This window comes from Sminthopsis crassicaudata, chromosome 3, assembly GCF_048593235.1.
Source record: "Sminthopsis crassicaudata isolate SCR6 chromosome 3, ASM4859323v1, whole genome shotgun sequence".
Lineage (NCBI taxonomy): Eukaryota > Metazoa > Chordata > Mammalia > Dasyuromorphia > Dasyuridae > Sminthopsis > Sminthopsis crassicaudata.
In genome coordinates, this window is record NC_133619.1 from 248,043,864 (window position 1) to 248,062,032 (window position 18,169).

The 18,169-nt window shown below is 35.9% G+C and overlaps 1 protein-coding gene across 5 annotated transcripts in view; it reads right to left on the reverse strand.

The window, feature by feature from the left end:
- Positions 1-18,169, reverse strand: part of VWA3B (von Willebrand factor A domain containing 3B) — a 200,918-nt gene that overhangs the window by 101,643 nt on the left and 81,106 nt on the right. For all 5 annotated transcript variants that reach the window (XM_074300331.1, XM_074300333.1, XM_074300335.1 and 2 more), the window contains one exon: positions 13,794-13,901. In XM_074300331.1, coding sequence (XP_074156432.1) covers positions 13,794-13,901 — 108 coding nt within the window. The remainder of the gene's footprint in view (positions 1-13,793; positions 13,902-18,169) is intronic.

Sequence of the window (18,169 nt, forward strand, 5' to 3'; positions counted from 1 at the left end):
TCACCCATTAGTCTAAATGGAGGTCACACTTCTGTATCCCCACTTCCCTCCCCCAATCTAGCTTGTATAAAATGTGTGTTTTATAATCAGAATCCAAGGGCAAAAAACACTATTTAAGTCCTCTGGGCTTTCTGGCAGAGGCAGAAGCAGGAACAAGTGGCCTTCCTTTGAGGAACCTAATGCTATAAGTGCTTCCAGGCAAAAGATTCTTCATACAGAGGTCCCATGGAAAAAAAAAGTCTATGAATTTGTCCTCTCTCCTTTCCATCACAGAGTATGTAGGCCCCCAAAGGTAGGGGAAAGAGGTATCTCTGTAAATCCCTGCCCAAGAGGGAGTTTGTTCTTTGTCCTAAAGCTCATGTCCACTTGCTATTTTTAGCTAGATGACCGAGGGCTTGCTGTTTCCTGGGCAGTCACAGTTGCTCAAGTTTTTCCATGGAACTCAGTATCCCAGGGAAGAAAAATACTATAAAGGAGAAAAGCAGAAATGTCAAACTACTTTTCCCTCCTATTCTGGGATATCTGAATTTTACAACTAAGAGTAGGGATAATCTAAGATTATGATGGTAGGGAAAAGGGACAAGAGAAGGGAGACTTGGAAGGGGAGGGAGGAGGAAAAAGGGAAAGGGAGAAAAGGAGAGAAAATGAGAAGGGAATAGGAAGGGAACAGTAGAGCATCCCAGCTTCATTCAGGTTCCAATAGAGTAACCCAATTATGCTTAAGATTCCAGGCATAGTATAGAGGTTCTCTGCCTCAAAAATCCCTCTTAAGTTCTAGGTTGTGAGTTTTGGTAAAAAGATTTCAATCAGTGCAAGGGAGGGAAAAAATTAGCACCCACTACTCTGGGGCTACAAATCCCCAAAGAACCTGGATTTTACTTTAAGCTAGAATTGGGCTTAGTCTGGAGGGTAGGGATAATAGTAATAGAAACAGGATACAAGTGCCCTGGATGTAGAGTCAGGGAACCTCAGTCAGAATCCCAACTCTTTCATGCTTTTATTCAGCTGGAGAAATCAAAATGAGGAACTTGGACATCTAGGAACTAGGAGACCTCTAAGGCTCCTTTTAGCTCTAAAGTCCTATGGTCCAAGAAATAGACATTTGCTCGGAGCATTAAAATGTCTGCCCAACCTATGAAAAAATGGAAGAGGAGAATGGGAGGAAGTGATGGAGAAACAAAGAGAAAGGATGAGGGAAATAAGGGGATAGAGAAGGCCCATCTGTTTCATCATTGTCATGTGGGGAGGGGAGGGAGGAAGGAGTTGGCTATTAAAGAGTTTTAAAGTTGAAGGGTCCTCATTGCCCATCAAGGTTAGCCAAAACCTGACTTTCAATAACAGAGCCAACTGCCTCTTGGGATGGCCCTTACAAGTTCTAGGTAATTTTAATTGCTGAGGAAGCTTTTTCTTCAAGCTTAAATTTTCCTCTTTGTAAATTCCACCTGCTTCAACCAGACCCTCTCTCATGTGAGAATCCTTCATTATGACGTCAGGCCCCTTCCCCACTTCTGAGTCTATTCTTCTCATTGTCAACAGTTCCTTAATCTGATGGTACCAGATAAAAATGTGCAACAATCCCATTACCTTCTCTGGATGCTGAACAGTTTCCAAATATCCTTCCTAAAATGTGGTAACCCACAACTTCAGATGTGATCCAAACTGGGCAGAGAATTATAGAATTATAGAGTCTACTATGTACTAGGGGCAGCTAGCTGGTCCAGTGAATAGATCACGAGCCTGGCTATGTATTTGACTTATTCTTACTAGAGAAAGAAATGGCAAAGTACTCCAATATCTTTTGCCAAGAAAACCCCAAATGGTGTCACAAAAACTCAAAATAACTGAATAACAGCAATGTTCTAGCACTGTTTTGTGTGCTTTAAAAATACAACAATCTTAGGTGCTGTGGTATTATTCCCGATTTTACAGTTAAGGAAACAAACAGAAAGAGAAGTTAAACTCAAGGTCACACAGTGAGAGTAATTGTCTGAAGCTGGTTTTGAACTCAGGTATTCCTGACTCCAGATCCAATATTCTATCATTGTCTTGTCAAGATTATATTAGCTTTTTCTGTCACATAATATCATTGATTCATATTGAGATTTGTAGATCTCTTTCAAATTCTAACTAAACATGTCTTCCCTACTTTGTTTTTAGGCAATTTTTTAAAAACCCAAAGGCAATACTTTTATATTTATTCTTATTCAATTTGTATTTTGTTTTATTCAATTTCCATTTTATTTGATTTAGCTCAGTGTACAAATATTATAAATATGCATTTTTTTTATTTTTATAAAAGTCAATGGAAAAAAAACATTAAGTTCATTCAAGACCTTCTTCCAAGATGACATTAAACAAACTCTTCAGTAACAGCTCCTTAGCTCTGGCTATTCAACTAGCTGCAAAGCCACCACATTATAATATTACTCATCAAATAATTATAATACTTCTATAACATCTCTTTCTTGTCTTTTCCAGAAGAATAACATGGATAATTGACCAAATGTTTTGCTAAAATCTAGATAAATGATATCTGTGGTATTCCTCAAATTTACTCAGCAGTCTAGCAACTCTGTCAAACTTGAAAATGAAATTAATCTGGCATGATTTATTTTTGCCTAACACTAGTAGTAGATACATCAATTGCATCAATTAATACAAGAATTTAAAAATAAATTTATTTATAATTTACCATACTTTATCTGTGAGAATGTATTTTAAATTTTTTTTTTTGGAGGCTGGGGTTAAGTGACTTGCCCAGGGTCACACAGTAGGACGTGTTAAGTGTCTGAGACCAGATTTGAACTCAGGTCCTCCTGAATTCAAGGCTGGTGCTCTATCCACTGCACCACCTAGCTGCCCCTATTTTAAATAAATTTACAAGCAGACATTACAATTTTACTTTAAAATAAGCATTTTCAACATTGGCTCTGGAGTCAGGAAGACCTAAATTCAAATCTGGTTTCTTTCACTTGAGACTTACTATCTGCGTGAGCCTGGGTAAATCACTTCACCCCAACTGCCTCACAAAAAAAGTAAAATAAAATAAACATTTTCAACCTATTATCTCTGGTATGCGCTATTGTACTGCATCAATTGATCCAGCTTGATGCTTCAAAGTATTCTTAAATTCCAATGTTTGAGTCTCCATTCTGCATTTCCAGATGTTCTTTTAAATAATGCTAACAGAATTTTTTTCAGGATCTAAATCAAACTCATTGGCCTAGAGACAAAACATTCCATTTTCTTCCCTACTTTTGAAAATCATGATATTCTTCACCTTCCTCCTTTTCTGTGACACTTCTCTCAGCAGTCCCAATCTTTCAAAACTCTGACAGAATGAAATGCAGATAAGATGGTTTTGAAAGTTACATGTTGAATGGTTAATAGGGACATATGTTTCACATGATTTCACATATATAATGGATATCACCATAATGCTTGCCTTGTCAATTGGTGGGAAAAGGTTGGAAAGAGGGAAAATCTGTGCAACTGAAAATGTAAAATTAAATGTCAAAAAAAAAAAAACTTAAGTTGAATTTATTATATGTTTAAAAGAAAAAGCAAAGGGTACATAACAGATTCACATTTTCTGGTACAATCCTCTTTTGGCTGTTCTATTTTGTATATGGAAATGCATGCTTTAATGTTTGTTAAATTTTAAAATTTAACACTCTACCCCTTACCTTTTAATACTCCTGGGATCTTTAGTGGTTCAACTATCATATCCATGGTTTTCTCAGTAATCAAGAATGTAGTTCATCTAAGCTAAATACTTTGAAAACACCACTGGTGACTTTTTTACTAGCTTCTTATGAAGCCTGGAAACGGGAAGACTTGAAATCAAATTCAGCTTCAGGTACTTACCGGACAAGCCATTTAATCTCTGACTCGGTTTTCTTAGGTATAAAATGGGAACAATATCAACTCTTACCTCGGAGTGTTGTTGTGAGGCTCAAATGTGATAATATTTGTGCTTATTCCCTAAGTCTTCCCTTCCTCTTTTCTTATTTCATCAGTGGAAAGGAAAAAATAGTGATAATGAGCTCTGGATTTAATTCAATACAATTTTTATATTGAATCTGGAAAAACTATCTTGGAACTGAGGTAATCAGGGGATGCAAGGGACACAGAAAGCATGAATTACATAGAGCAGTAGTCAAAATGGGTGCTATCTCTCTATACACATACAAATATGGGAACATTCACTTAATTAAAAAGATAGGTTTTTTTCCCCAAATAAGTAACTTTATATAATCATTTTTCTTTTGTGTGCACATCACATGTACATCAAAAATATTTACATTTTCTCCTTTCAAAGAGATCCTAAATGCCTTGTTATTTATTTGGCTAGGGAGGGGATAGGATACCCACAAATAACTAAAAAGTTTTTTTAAAAGGAAGCAGGTTGACTCACACAAAGCAACAATTTCCTAACAATCTCTGCTTTTTTTTCCCCTAGATCCTGCAGATTGCCCCAGTTACAAATTTTCTGATCTGAAAATTGGGTTATTTTGACCCCCTCAATCTCAATGTCTTATAGATAATCTAATAACTGACTTGGTCCAGCTTTTGGATTTTACTTACTCCAAGTGGGAATCATCCTTGGCCTAAGGGTTTCCCTAGTCAATAGTATATTTAAGCCTTGCCTTTTTAACATGGTGGTCTCCCTTAGAACCAATAGAAAATTGAGTCTCAAATTATGTTCTAGAATATTTCTCTTTTACTGAATGTTTATTTCAGCCCTCAAGTTTTCCAATAAAGGCATATTATGGAAAGAATATTCCTTAAAATTAAAAAAAAAAAAAGAAGGCTACCAGCATTAGCCTATGCTCCACCATTAAGTGGACCAATCCTCCAATGAACATACGATCTTGTTACCTGCCTATATGGAATGATATGAAAGATGCCAAACGGCCTTCCTACTACTTTCTCCCCTCCCAGCTTGCTGGGTATTCTTTAAGGGTCCTTTGAAGACAAATCTAGAATTTTGTTGGTATGAGTATCATGTTACATGGACAGGCCAGCCATTTATTGGGACAGTTATCTAATGAAACCCAGAAATAGTAAACAAAATGATAGATGGGAGTGAAGGACAGAGACAGAGAAAGGGAAAGAGAGACAGACACAGAGAGAGAGACAGTCTCAAGAGAGACAGATAGACAGACACAGAGAGAGACAGAGAGAGTGTGCATGAGAGAGGAGAGAGAGAGAAACAAAGACAAAGACTGAGACAGAAAGAGAGATAGACACACATAGTGGGAGACAGAGACAGAGAGAATTATCCACAATTATCATGTGGAAATAAAAAAGACATTGTCCTCCACTGTCATACAAAAAAAAAAAAAAGTATACTGTTAAAAATAGGACAGAAAATGCATGCATCTGAAAAGGGTGGGCACAGGTAGAGAGATAAATTACAAAAGGTTGTTTGCATTGGGCAATGCTGGACCAGAAAGAGTCCTGAAGTAAGAACACTCATCATCATCAAGGCCATAGAAACATATAGTTTGACTTATTAAGTCTATATCTTCGAGGGCAGAAATTTTTTCAACCCATATAGTTTACTTATGATCAAAATAAATACCAGATGTACAGTAATCTCTGAGTTATAATTTTGTGCTATCAAGGGGAGGTGGGAATGGTCAGGGAAATTAGGATATTTTCCCATTCAAAGTTTTATTTGTTGCTTATTTGAAATAAAAATAAAACTCCTTCTATATCAACAGATACATAAATAATCACTTCATTTAGATAGGCTAACCCATCTTTCCTTTTCCCTCCCTCTCCCCATCCTCTATTAGGCTCAAAGAGAATGCTAACCTCCCCTGAATCTTTCTTGGAGACATAGGTTGTAGGGGCTTATGAGGGAATCAAGAATTTCAAACCAGTTAGTCATCAAAATCCCTCACAGACATGATTCAGTGGGGAGTTTGCTTCTCTCTATCTCAAACACAAAGTCATTATACAACTTAAGCAGTTCAATCCAATGAGGAAGACAATCTGAGGAGGCCTTTCTAGCCTTCATCAACTGAAAAGTACCTGCCCTACTCCCTTTGTCTCCCTTAAATTCTATCATTATGACAAAGAAAAAAGAAGAGGAAAAATGTCTATGTGTTTCTTCCTGAAAACTTTCCCAATTACCAGCCTTAAACTCCCAGAAATAGCTCACAATTGCTTTAAAGTGCTTTAACATCCATTTTCTCATTTGATTATCCCAGATAATAACTTTAACAGATAGGTGCTGTTATTAGCTCCCTTTTACAGAAACTGAGCCTCAGAGAACTTAAGACTTACCCCAGAATTACACACTAGTAAATGTCTTCCTGCATCAAAATCCAGTTCCTCATCCCCTGTACCACATTTCCAGTCTTTTTTATATAAATATTCTGAGCAGTATGGCTTTAAGCCATGGAATAATCCCATCTCCTTAGAATTGAAAATGATGAATTTCATGCTAAGTGTTAAAAAAAAATCTATAACACTTCATATATAAGGAATTAGTAAGAAGCTGTGTAGAGAATATACAGGAGTATAAAGAATTGGGCTAGCCATGTAAAAGAACAAGAATGACCAACAAATAGCCCAGGTACACCATTGTCAGCCTCAGGACTTCAAAAGTAAGTGAAGAAGGCCTTGATCCCAAGCATCACCTTGAAGAACTTAAAGGAAGACCTGAACAAGAAATAGCTGGATTGTTAAAAAAAAATGAACATGAGGAGATTACATTGAAAATTTCTGCCAACTAGCATCTCAGTCTTCATCTCTTTAAAGCTTTTTTGTTATTTGAGAAATCCTTCAACTCTTTCCCTTTCTGACTCCTTCCCCATTAATATAAGGAAATGGAATTTCCAGGCAATTGTTTTCCAAAGCCACCATCTTATCCAGACCAGAGATGTCTGCTCTCAGTTCAGATTTACTACTTCTAAGAGCACATGCTACCCTTCCAACTACAATACAAATTTAACACACATGATCAGATCAAACTTAATAGGGAGCATGAGGTTGTATCACTGCCAACACCAAAGGGATGGGGAGAGCAAAAGGGAACTTGATTATACCTACAGCTATGTGTTCTCTTAAGTTTCAAGTTCTTAACATTTCAGATAGCAATAGAACCTGTGATTTCATTTGATGTAAGGAGTTCCTGGTGAGGAACTTTTACCAATACAGCGTGCTGCTACCTTCTTTGTAACTTAGAGCCTTAGATAATTCTCTGAGAAGTTAACTAACTAGTACGTTAGATCACACAACTAGTACGTGTCCCAGCTCTTCTGGAAGATGAAGTACATTATACCAGAGCTGCCAAATTCTTGGCTTGGATAAGCCAGAAACCAGGTTGAAATATAACTGAGAAATGCTTAGCAATTTAAATAAAAATAAAATGAAGCAGAAAATGTGATTTATGCGATTTTGTGATGATCTAAATTGATATGTTCCCTTTAGGGGTCTGTTTTTACTTGAATTTAATATCTCTGCATAATATTACCATAAAGAAAAAAGAGAGGGAGACAGAGGTTACATTGATCACCCACAATGATATTGTGATGAACAGAATGATTCCCAAAGTATGTAGACAGAAAGAGATGTAAAGCATTTAGCATGTTAAGAGCCAGAGGGCTAGCTAAGTAAACAAGAATGATAAATTCACTTTCAGTAGGGATAAACACCAATTATTGACTGAGAAGCATATTCAGCATTAACAAGAAAACATCATACATTTAGTAGGCTGAGTCCATTCACATTTTCCTGCAGCTCTACTAATTATGAACATTTGATGAATTCTCATCCTCTCACTTGCACAGGCCAGGATAATACTGAGTGATTTATTAAGATGTTAGCTCAAAGCTAATCCTGATTTATTGCTTTTTTATTTCTACTTGATAAACTGCTAAAGATTTTCTTCCATGTCTACCCTTTTATAATACCTTTTCCTACTCTGCAATCTTAAGGTGGGTTTGAATTAGCCCTTCCAGGGAAATCTAGGTCCAATAAATCCTTCCAGTATTATTTGACATTGGACCCCATTCATGTACTCTGACCCACTTGCTATTGATAGAATTCAACATTCTATCTCATATCTGTATGCACTGTCCTGGAATACACTCGCCTCTATCTCTCTCAGAATTTCTCATATCTTTCAGGGTTCAGTTTATATTCTATTTCCACTAGGAAATCTTTCATGAGTTCCCTACTCAGTGCCTACTGTACCTTAAAATTATCGCACATTTACTTAACTATACTGTGTCTCCACAAGAGAATGTCAGCAAAGACTGTTTTATCCCTGTTAGTAGCACTTAGCCTAATGCTCTATATATAGTTGGTGCTTAATAAACACTTGTTGGATTGGTTTCCCCAGGAATGTATACAGTCAAATATTCAAGCCCAGGGCCTATAAACACAAGAAATAAATAAGGTATACAAAATAGCCCCTATTAAAAGACTGGAACTTAGGGGGGAACATTTGAACCATACAAATGGGAAGCTGTCCAGCACTCATTTGCTATTTTTTCTTGCTTTCTTTTGCTAACATTTTTTATTATTTCTTTACTTTTGACAGTCTTTTGAAAAGATATCTTTGAATTCCAAATTCTTTCCCTCTAATTCCTTCCCCCATCCATTGAAAAGGCAAGGAATATAATATCAGTTATAATGAAATTATACAAAACATATTTCCATATTAACTGTTACCAAAAAAATCAAGAAAAATAATGAAAGTGAAAAATTATACTTCGATTTATACTCAGAGTTCATCAGTTCTCTTTGGAGGTTGAATAGAATTTTTTATCATTAAGTGCTTTGGAATTGTCTTGGTTCATTCTATTGATCAGCAACATTTTTCAAAGTCTATCATGGTTATAATATTGCTATCACTGTGTACTATGATCTGCTGACTGTTCACTTCATCTGCATCAATTCATATGTCTGCGCAGGATTTTCTGAAATCATTCTGTTCATTTCTTAGAGATAAAAATATTCTATCCCAATCATACCACAATTTGTTCAGCCATTCCTCAACTGAGCATACTCTCAGTTTCCAATTCTTTGCCACCACAAGAAGAGCTGTTGTTAAATATTTTTTGCACATATGGGTCTTTTTTCTTTTATCTCTTTAAGAGATAAAGTGGTATTAATCTTTATACGACTTTATATAGTATAGTAGTGGTATTAATGGTCAAAGGGTATGTATGGTTTAATATTCCTTTGGACATTGTTCCAAAGTGTTCTCCAAAATGGTTTGACCAGTTTACACTTCTACCAACAGTACATTAGTGTCTCTACTTTTCTACATCCTCTCCAGCATTTGTCATTTACCTTTTCTACCAAATTTGTCAATCTGACAGAGGTGAGGTAGTACTTCAGAGTTGTTTTAATTTGCATTTCTCTAATCAAAGAGCATTTTTAATATGACTATTAATAGCTTTAATTTCTTCATATCAAAACTACCTATTCATATCCTTTGACCAGTTATCAATTGAAGAATAATTCTTTTAAAAAGAATATTTTATTATTTTCCCAATTATGTCAGAACAATCTCATCATTTCCTATATCACAACAATATTTCAAGCTTATACTGCCTAGTTATTTTATGTAGCCTAAATCAATATTAATATGACTGACATATAGTGTGTAGTTTACCTATTTTTCTCTTTTGATTAAATCTTTTAGTTTTAATTTTGTCTGAGATCATGATTACTACCCATTTTAATATAATAAATACTCCTGATGTTTATGTTTGTGTGTATCTCTTATCCCAACCCTTCTCACTCGTCTACTTTATTTCAACCTGCTATTGGCTTCCTATTACTTTACCTACCCCCACTTCAGTGATCCCTCCTTTATCGTCTCTCCCCTACCCTATCCCTCTTTATCCCATTCCCATTAATCTACACATTCTTCTATAGTCCATTCTTTATAAATTTAGAAGGCTTCTATTCCCTTCTAAATGTACCTTATCCTCTCCTTAACACTGATCTGTTGTGAATAGGGTTCCTTCTAAAAATCCCTCCCTAATCTTCCTCTCATCCTAGGGTGATAACCTTACCCTATTATTTCCTTCTGGATTTAAAAGATTTTTCCACTCTCTCCACAGATATATTTCTATTCTTCCCTCTTTAACCTGTTCCTGATGAGAGTAAGGTTCCAGAATGAACAACTCTCTTCCACCATTCTAATTCTTCTGTCAGTTCTTCTTCTTGTACCTCATTTGTATAAGATAATTACTATTTTTACCTTTTCCTATACAATTTTGCTTTTTAAAATCACATCATATTTAGTTCTGCCCCAATCTTTGTTTTGCTAATGACCCAATTATAATGACAATCTAAGACATATGGTTTAGTTTTCTGCGTAAAAAATATAAACATTTTGTCCTTATTGAGTCCCTTGTACAAGTTCCCTGAATCTTCCTGGACTCAAGATTCTGGACTGCTCACACTGTCCAAGAGGTAAAAATTCCTCTGATTAAGGACTAGGGCTACCTCCCTATCCAGCTAGCCCCAGGTATCAACACTTCCTATTTCAGAGGCAGATTCAGAATACTAGTGTCATGCTTCACTTGTGAAAAATTAAATGATCATCAAGAAAAGTGAAGAATGGGTGGCTCTGCTTTTCTGTCAGATGATACCTTGACTACATGATAGCTCTCGATTTCTCAGGTGAATGATATGATCCAGCTCCTCCAGGTGATGGAAGCCTGTAACATGCTCACCATCAAGTTCCACCCTCTTTGGTACTTACCTAAATACTTTCCCTCCTTAGGTTCATGGATTTCTACATAAATGTCCATCTTCTTGATCTACAATGCTACCCCACTACCTGTGCTAACTAATCTTTCTTTCCCTCATAAGGAAGTGAATGAACTCTTCTATTCTTATCATTAATCACTCATATTAAAACTCAATAAATACATGTGATGTCAAACTCCCTTCAAGTTAAACTCTCTAGTACATTTTATTAAACACTGCCCTTCATTGGTGAAAAGCTATCTAACAAGTGCTATTTTTGCTTTTCTTTGCAATCATTTCTCCTCTGAATACTAAACTATATAATGCATACTATATTAATATCTCTCCTATAACCCTTCCATTGCAGATTTTAATGACGTAATGGGTTATCTCTGATAAATTCTTTTCCTCCTTTTTTCCTGTTTAAAGTCCTACTAGTAAGTCAGCCAGTGAGTAAACATTTATTAAGCAATTAGTTGGGCAGAGTGATAAACTCTAGGATACAAAGAAAGGCCAAAAAAAAAAAAAATAGCCCATGTTCTCATGGAGCTTACATTCCAGTGGTAAAGAAGACATGCATGCAAACTATGTACATAATAAGATGTGTACAAGATAAATTAGAGATAATCAACAATGGGAAGGCACTGGCATTAAGGGAGATTAAGAAAGACTTTTGTAGAAGGTGAGATTTTAAGTGATACTTCAAGAAGGCTGGGAGATAGAGGTGAGGAGATACAAGCTTGGAGGACAGGAGGAGAATACATTGCTGAGAATAAGGTGTTAAAAGACTAGAAAGGTGAAAGTCACTTAGGCTATAAAGGGCTTTTAATACCAAATAGAGGATGTTAAGAGTTGATCCTGTAGATAATAGGGAGCTTCTGCTTATTAAATGGTTGGAAAAAATATTAACAAAATCAGCTTTAGGAAGATCAATCCAATAGTTAAATGGAGGAAGAACTGGAATGGCAATAGATTTGAGGCAAAGAGATCAATTAGAAGGCAACTGCAATAATCTAACCTTGAGGTGAGAAGGTCCTAGATCAGAGTCCTTAAGTAGGTGCTTGATAAATGCTTATTGATTGGTTATCCATCATCCACTTTGCAGGCAAATATATTCTTTTTAATTATTATGTGACTCTTTCCCTTACCAAGAGCCCATTTAGAGTCGTGGCTGCCTAATCAAAGACAGCTAGGTGGTGTAACAGATAGAGCGCCAGATCTGGAGTCAGGAAAATGTATCTTCCTGAGTTCAAATCTGGCCATAGACCCTGGACAAGTCACTTAACTCTGTTTGCCTCAGTTTCCTCCTATGTAAAGTGAACTGGTAAAGGAAATGGCAAATCACTACAATATCCTTACCAAGAAAACCCTAATGGGTCACAAAGAGTCAGATGTGAACCGAAATGACTTGAATGATAAATCAAATGTCCATTTGCTAATTCAATCTTTTTGGGTAGCTATTAATTTTCTATATCCTTCTTTCTCTCATAAAGTTCCAACCTTCAATTGGCTACAATGATAATAAGACTATTTTTGGCCTTAAAATTTTAACCTTGCTTCTCAAATCTTCAAAATTTCTAATTTCTATCTAGTAGCATCATTGGTTTCCCCAGAAATGGGAACAGTCTTTAGGTTTTGAGGAAGTATTTGCTCACATTCTGAATACATGCCTTAGGAAGACAACGTATTTCCCAAATGTTCATGCCCATTCTCCTCAAAAGGAAATTACTGATCACCATAACACAGTTCTTGTATTAGTAATAGTGGATAGTAATAGATTTCCTCATTCTTAGAGATATCTGGAAATTCTCCTGATCCTTCCATAAAACGTAATTGCTGATTCCTCTTTAGTAAATCCATATTCAATCTCTGAGCAAGGAGTTCCACTATTCCATTATTTCAGTCACTTGGAGATCTTCCTTCTATTCCTCAGACTCTTTTACCTTTTATTATACTGGTTCTTCTGACCCTAATTTGGATATGCTCCTTTCAAACCAGGATATAATATCAGGGTTCTTAATCTTTCTTATGCCATAGACCCTTCTGGTACTCTGGTGAAGCCTATGGATTTCTCAGAATAATAGTCTGTTGCCTATATTTATTATTAAAGGAAATGGTAAATTTCAGTTAGAAATTAAGTGAAAATAATGATATTTTTTTCTTCCCTATTTAAGATTTCAGATCCTTTGAGGAATATCCAAGGATCCCAGGTTAAGCATTCCTAACATAATTAGATAGAGGAATTGGTCATGGAATCAAGAATACATGAATTCAAATCACATTTCACATATTCATTGTACCTTTCCCTATCTGGAAAATGGTGGTGAAAATTGGATTCAGTGGCTTCTAAAGCCCCTTCAAGCTTTAAAATTAAGATTTTATGGTAAGAGAGAGAGAGTTCTAGGGTACCAGAAAATGCTGCTAATTCTTTGGGGAATTCATTTAAACTCTCAAGCCCTGGGATCCTCATGTTTAAAATAAATGGGTTGGACTATATAATATTACATGTTCCTCTCAACTCTAAATCAGTATTCCTAAGAATTATTTTGGATCTTTGATCTCTTCCAGTTCTCCTAGATAGGCCTTTGCCCTCTATGATAAGCTGGAGAACAAAGGCTTATCTTTCTAGCCCTTGTACCTTGCCCTCCAACATGCAGACCAATTTACATTTAGTGCAGATTTAATTATTGATAGCTTATGTCAAAAGCAAAAACATCAAACAATCTCTTGAGGTCATACACCAGTTTCCTTGCACTCTTTCCACATAGACTAACATGGCTATAATTTGTAGGTTGCCCTGCATCTTCCAATCTCTAACCAAATTTTTTTTTGCCTCTTTATTAAGCTGAGGACTCTGTGACAATAAATTCTAGAGCTCAGGCTCTTCTGGTCTGTCAAAGTTCTCATCTGTATTCCTTCTTTCAGGTTCCTACAGTCCTAGATATAGACAATAATTTATCAGCAAAGCCCAGTCAAAGGCCCTAATTGCCTACAATAGAAGTATTAATGTCAGTCAGCAGATATTACTGAGAAAGGCAGTGGGGGAAAATGCCAAGTTCACTTACCATGTCCTTCTGTCTCCTCTTTTTGGTTATCTGTCGGCTCTTCCAAAAATTTCTGGATATTTGTTGGAAGATTCCCAGTGGAGGCACTTCCTTTTAAATTCAGGGACTCTAACATGAAGACAAACAGAAAAGAAGAACAGAACTGTAAAAAATATAGTGTCATAAAGGCAAATGCCAAAAAATGAGCAAAGACAAAAAAAAATGCTTAAGTACCACAAAAAGAATATTTATAGTTGTGAAGAGAGATGAAGTACCACATCTGAAAGATAGTAAGTCAATCTGGTTGAATCACAGAGTATATGAAGGAATTTGTCATTTTCAGTCATGTCTGAATCTTTATGACCCCTTTGGGGTGCTCTTGGAAAAGATACTGGAGTGCTTTGCCTTTTTCTTCTCCAGGACATTTTATAGACAAGGAAACTGAGATAAATAAAGTAATGTTACTTCCCCAAGGTCACACAGCTAATAAGTGTCTGAAGTCAGACTTGAACTCAACAAATCTCATCTTCCTGACCTAGCCCAACTGTCACATAGTTGATCTGTGTGAAGGTGGTTAATTGGTATTAAGTCCAGAAAGGTAGGCCAGAGATAGATTGTGAATGGCTTTAAATGTCAAACAAAAGAGGAGTTTGTATTTAATCCTAGAGAAAATATAGGTAACTTTGAATAGTGACATCATCATACTTAGGAATATCTATTTGGCAGCTGTGTGAACAGATTAATGAAAAGAAAGACCCAAGATGAGGAAACTATTGCAAGAATACAGGGGAGACTTAATAAGGGTTTAACCCTGGTTACACATGAATAGATGATGAATGGAAAGAAAAGGACATATATAAGACATATCAGAGAAATGATAATGGGAGTTGAGAGTGAAGAATCTAAAAAAAGAATCTAAAATGACTCTGAGTTTGCAACAAAATAGGGAAATTGAGGGTGACAGCAAAAATGAATTATCTTTTGGGCACGTTGAGTGTGAGATGCTTATGGGACTTACTATTGAGTTGTTTTTGTCATATCCAACTCTCTATGATCCCATTTGGAGTTTTCTTGGCAATGAAACTTGAGTGTTTTGTCATTTATTCTTCCTGGTCATTTTAAAAATGAGGAACTAAGGCAAACAGGATTAAGTATCTGAGGCCGGTTTTGAATTCAGGTCCAGCTCTCTATTCATTGTACCAGTTAAATGGATATGAGCCAGACCCTTGGAAATGTTTGAGGCGCAGTTTGTGTTGAGGATTAGAGATGAGAAGACAGACTAGAGGTGAATGTATAGATTTGGGAGTCATCTGCTTAAGAAATTATCATTGAACCCATGGGATCTGACAAGATCACGATATAGAATGTAGAGAGGAAAAGGGAAAGAAGGATGAGTCTAAAATCTTGGGATGGATCCGCAATTAGGAGGCAGTGCCTTGGATGATATTCAAACAAAGAAAACTGAGAAAAGAATGTCTGACAGAAAAGAATTTTAAAAAATCAGATTCATGAAAACATGAAAATTCAAGGAGAGTCTACCCAAAGGAGAGAGAGTGGTCAACAGTATTAGACAGATCATTAAGAATAATGACTGACATTATTAATCAGAGAAATGCAAATTAAGACAACTCTGAGATACCACTACACACCTGTCAGATTGGCTAGAATGACAGGGAAAGATAATGCGGAATGTTGGAAGGAATGTGGGAAAACTGAGACACTGATACATTGTTGGTGGAATTGTGAATACATCCAGCCATTCTGGAGAGCAATTTGGAATTATGCCCCAAAAATTATCAAACTGTGCATATACCCTTTGATCCAGTAGTGCTACTTCTGGGCTTATATCCCAAAGAAATACTAAAGAGGGGAAAGGGACCTGTATGTGCCAAAATGTTTGTGGCAGCTCTTTGTGTAGTGGCTAGAAACTGGAAACTAAGTGGATGCCCATCAACTGGAGAATGGCTGAATAAGTTATGTACATGAATGTTATGGAATATTATTGTTCTGTAAGAAATGATCAGAAGGATGATTTCAGAGAAGCCTGGAGAGACTTACATGAACTGATGCTGAGTGAAACGAGCAGAACCAGGAGATCATTATATACTTCAACAACAATGTACTATGATGATCAATTCTGATGGACATGGGTCTCTTTAACAATGAGATGAACCAAAGCAGTTCCAACAGAGCAGTAATGAACTGAACCAGCTACACTCAGCGAAAGAACTCTGGGAGATGACTATGAACCACTAAATAGAATTCCCAATCCCTCTAATTTTGTCCGCCTGTGTTTTAGATTTCCTTCACAGGCTAATTGTACACTGTTTCAAAGTCCGATTCTTTTTGTACAGCAAAATAACTGTATGGACATGTATACATTTATTGTATTTAACTTATACTTTAACATATTTAACATGTATTGGTCAACCTGCCCTCTGGGAGAAGGGGTGGGGGGAAGGAGGGGAAAAGTTGGAATAAAAGGTTTTGCAGTTGTCAATGCTGAAAAATTACCCATGCATAAATCTGGTAAATAAAAAGCTATAATAAAAAAAGAAAAAAAAAAAGAATGATGACTGAGAAAAAGTAAATGGATTTGGCAAGATAGTAATAATAGTAATATGTATCTAAGTAATTATTATTTAAATAATAAGCATTTATATAGCGCCATTTATATAGTGCTAGGTACTATGCTAAAGGCCTTACTCATTTGATCTTCACACCAGTCTTGACAAATAGATGTTATTGTTATTTCCATTTCACACTTGGGGAAACTGAAACAAACAAAAGTTAAGTGACTTGCCCAAGGTCAAACCATGTCTAAGGTTGGATCTGGATTCAGGTTTTCCCGAATCTACATCCAATGCTTGATTCACCCACTGCTCTACCTAACATCTCTAAGCTCATGGAGAAGTTCAAGTTTAGGACCACGGATGAGGGTAGGATAAAGTCACAGTAAACAAGTAGGAACATTATTTTAATATCAGGTAGGCCTTTCTTTTGTTTGCTTGTTTGTTTTTTAATTTTATTAAAGCTTTTTATTTACAAAACATATGCATGGGGTAATTTTTCAACATTGACTCTTGCAAAATCTTCTGTTCCAAATTTTTCCCTCCTTCCCCTCCCCCTCCCCCAGATGGCAGGTAGACCAATACATGTTAAGTATGTTAAAATATATGTTAAATACAATATATGTATACATATTCACACAATTATCTTGCTGCACAAGAAAAATCAGATCAAGAAAGAATTAAAAAAATCTAAGAAAATAAAATGCACACAAACAACAGAAAGAGTGAAAATGATATATTGTGGTCCACATTCAGCTCCCATGATCCTCTCTTTGGGTAGAGATGACTCTCTTCATCACTGAACAATTGGAACTGGTTTGAATCATCTCATTGTTGAAGAGAGCCACATCCATCAGAATTGATCATCATATAGTATTGTTGTTGAAGTATATAATAATCTCCTGGTCTTGCTCATTTCTCTCATCATAAGACTCTCCAGGCCTTTCTGAAATCATCCTGTTGGCCATTTCTTATAGAACAACAATATTCTATAACATTCATATACCACAATTTATTCAGCCATTCTCCAATTGTTGGACATCCATTCAATTTCCATTTTCTAGCCACTACAAAAAGGGCTGCCACAAACATTTTTCCACATGTGGGTCCCTTTCCCTTCTTTAATATCTCTTTGGGATATGTAGGTCCAGAAGAAATACTGCTGGATCAAGGGGTATGCACAGATTGATATCTTTTTCCAAATTTCTCTCCAGAATGGTTGGATCTGTTCACAATTCCACCAACAATATATTAGTGTCCCAGTTTTCCCACATTCCCTCCAACATTCATCATTATCTTTTCCTGTAATTTTAGCCAATCTGAGAGTGTGTAGTGGTATCTCAAAGTTGCCTTAATTTGCATTTCTCTGATCAATAATGATTTGGAATACCTTTTCATATGACTACGAATAGTTTCAATTTCTTCATCTGAAAATTGTCTCTTCATATTCTTTGACCATTTATCCATTGGAGAATGGCTTAAATTCTTACAAATTTGAGTCAATTCTCTATATATTTTAAAAATGAGCCCTTTATAAAACCTTTGAATGTAAAAATGTTTTCCCAGTTTGTTGCTTCCCTTCTAATCTTGTCTGCATTAGTTTTGTTTGTACAAAAACTTTTTAACTTAATATAATCAAAATTATCTATTTTGTGATTAATAATTATCTCTAATTCTTCTTTGGTCACAAATTCCTTCCTCCTCCAAAGGTCTGAAAGGTAAACTATCCTATGTTCTTCTAATTTATTTATAATATCATTCTTTATGTCTAGATCATGAATCCATTTCTCCCTTATCTTGGTATATGGTGTTAGGTATGGGTCAATG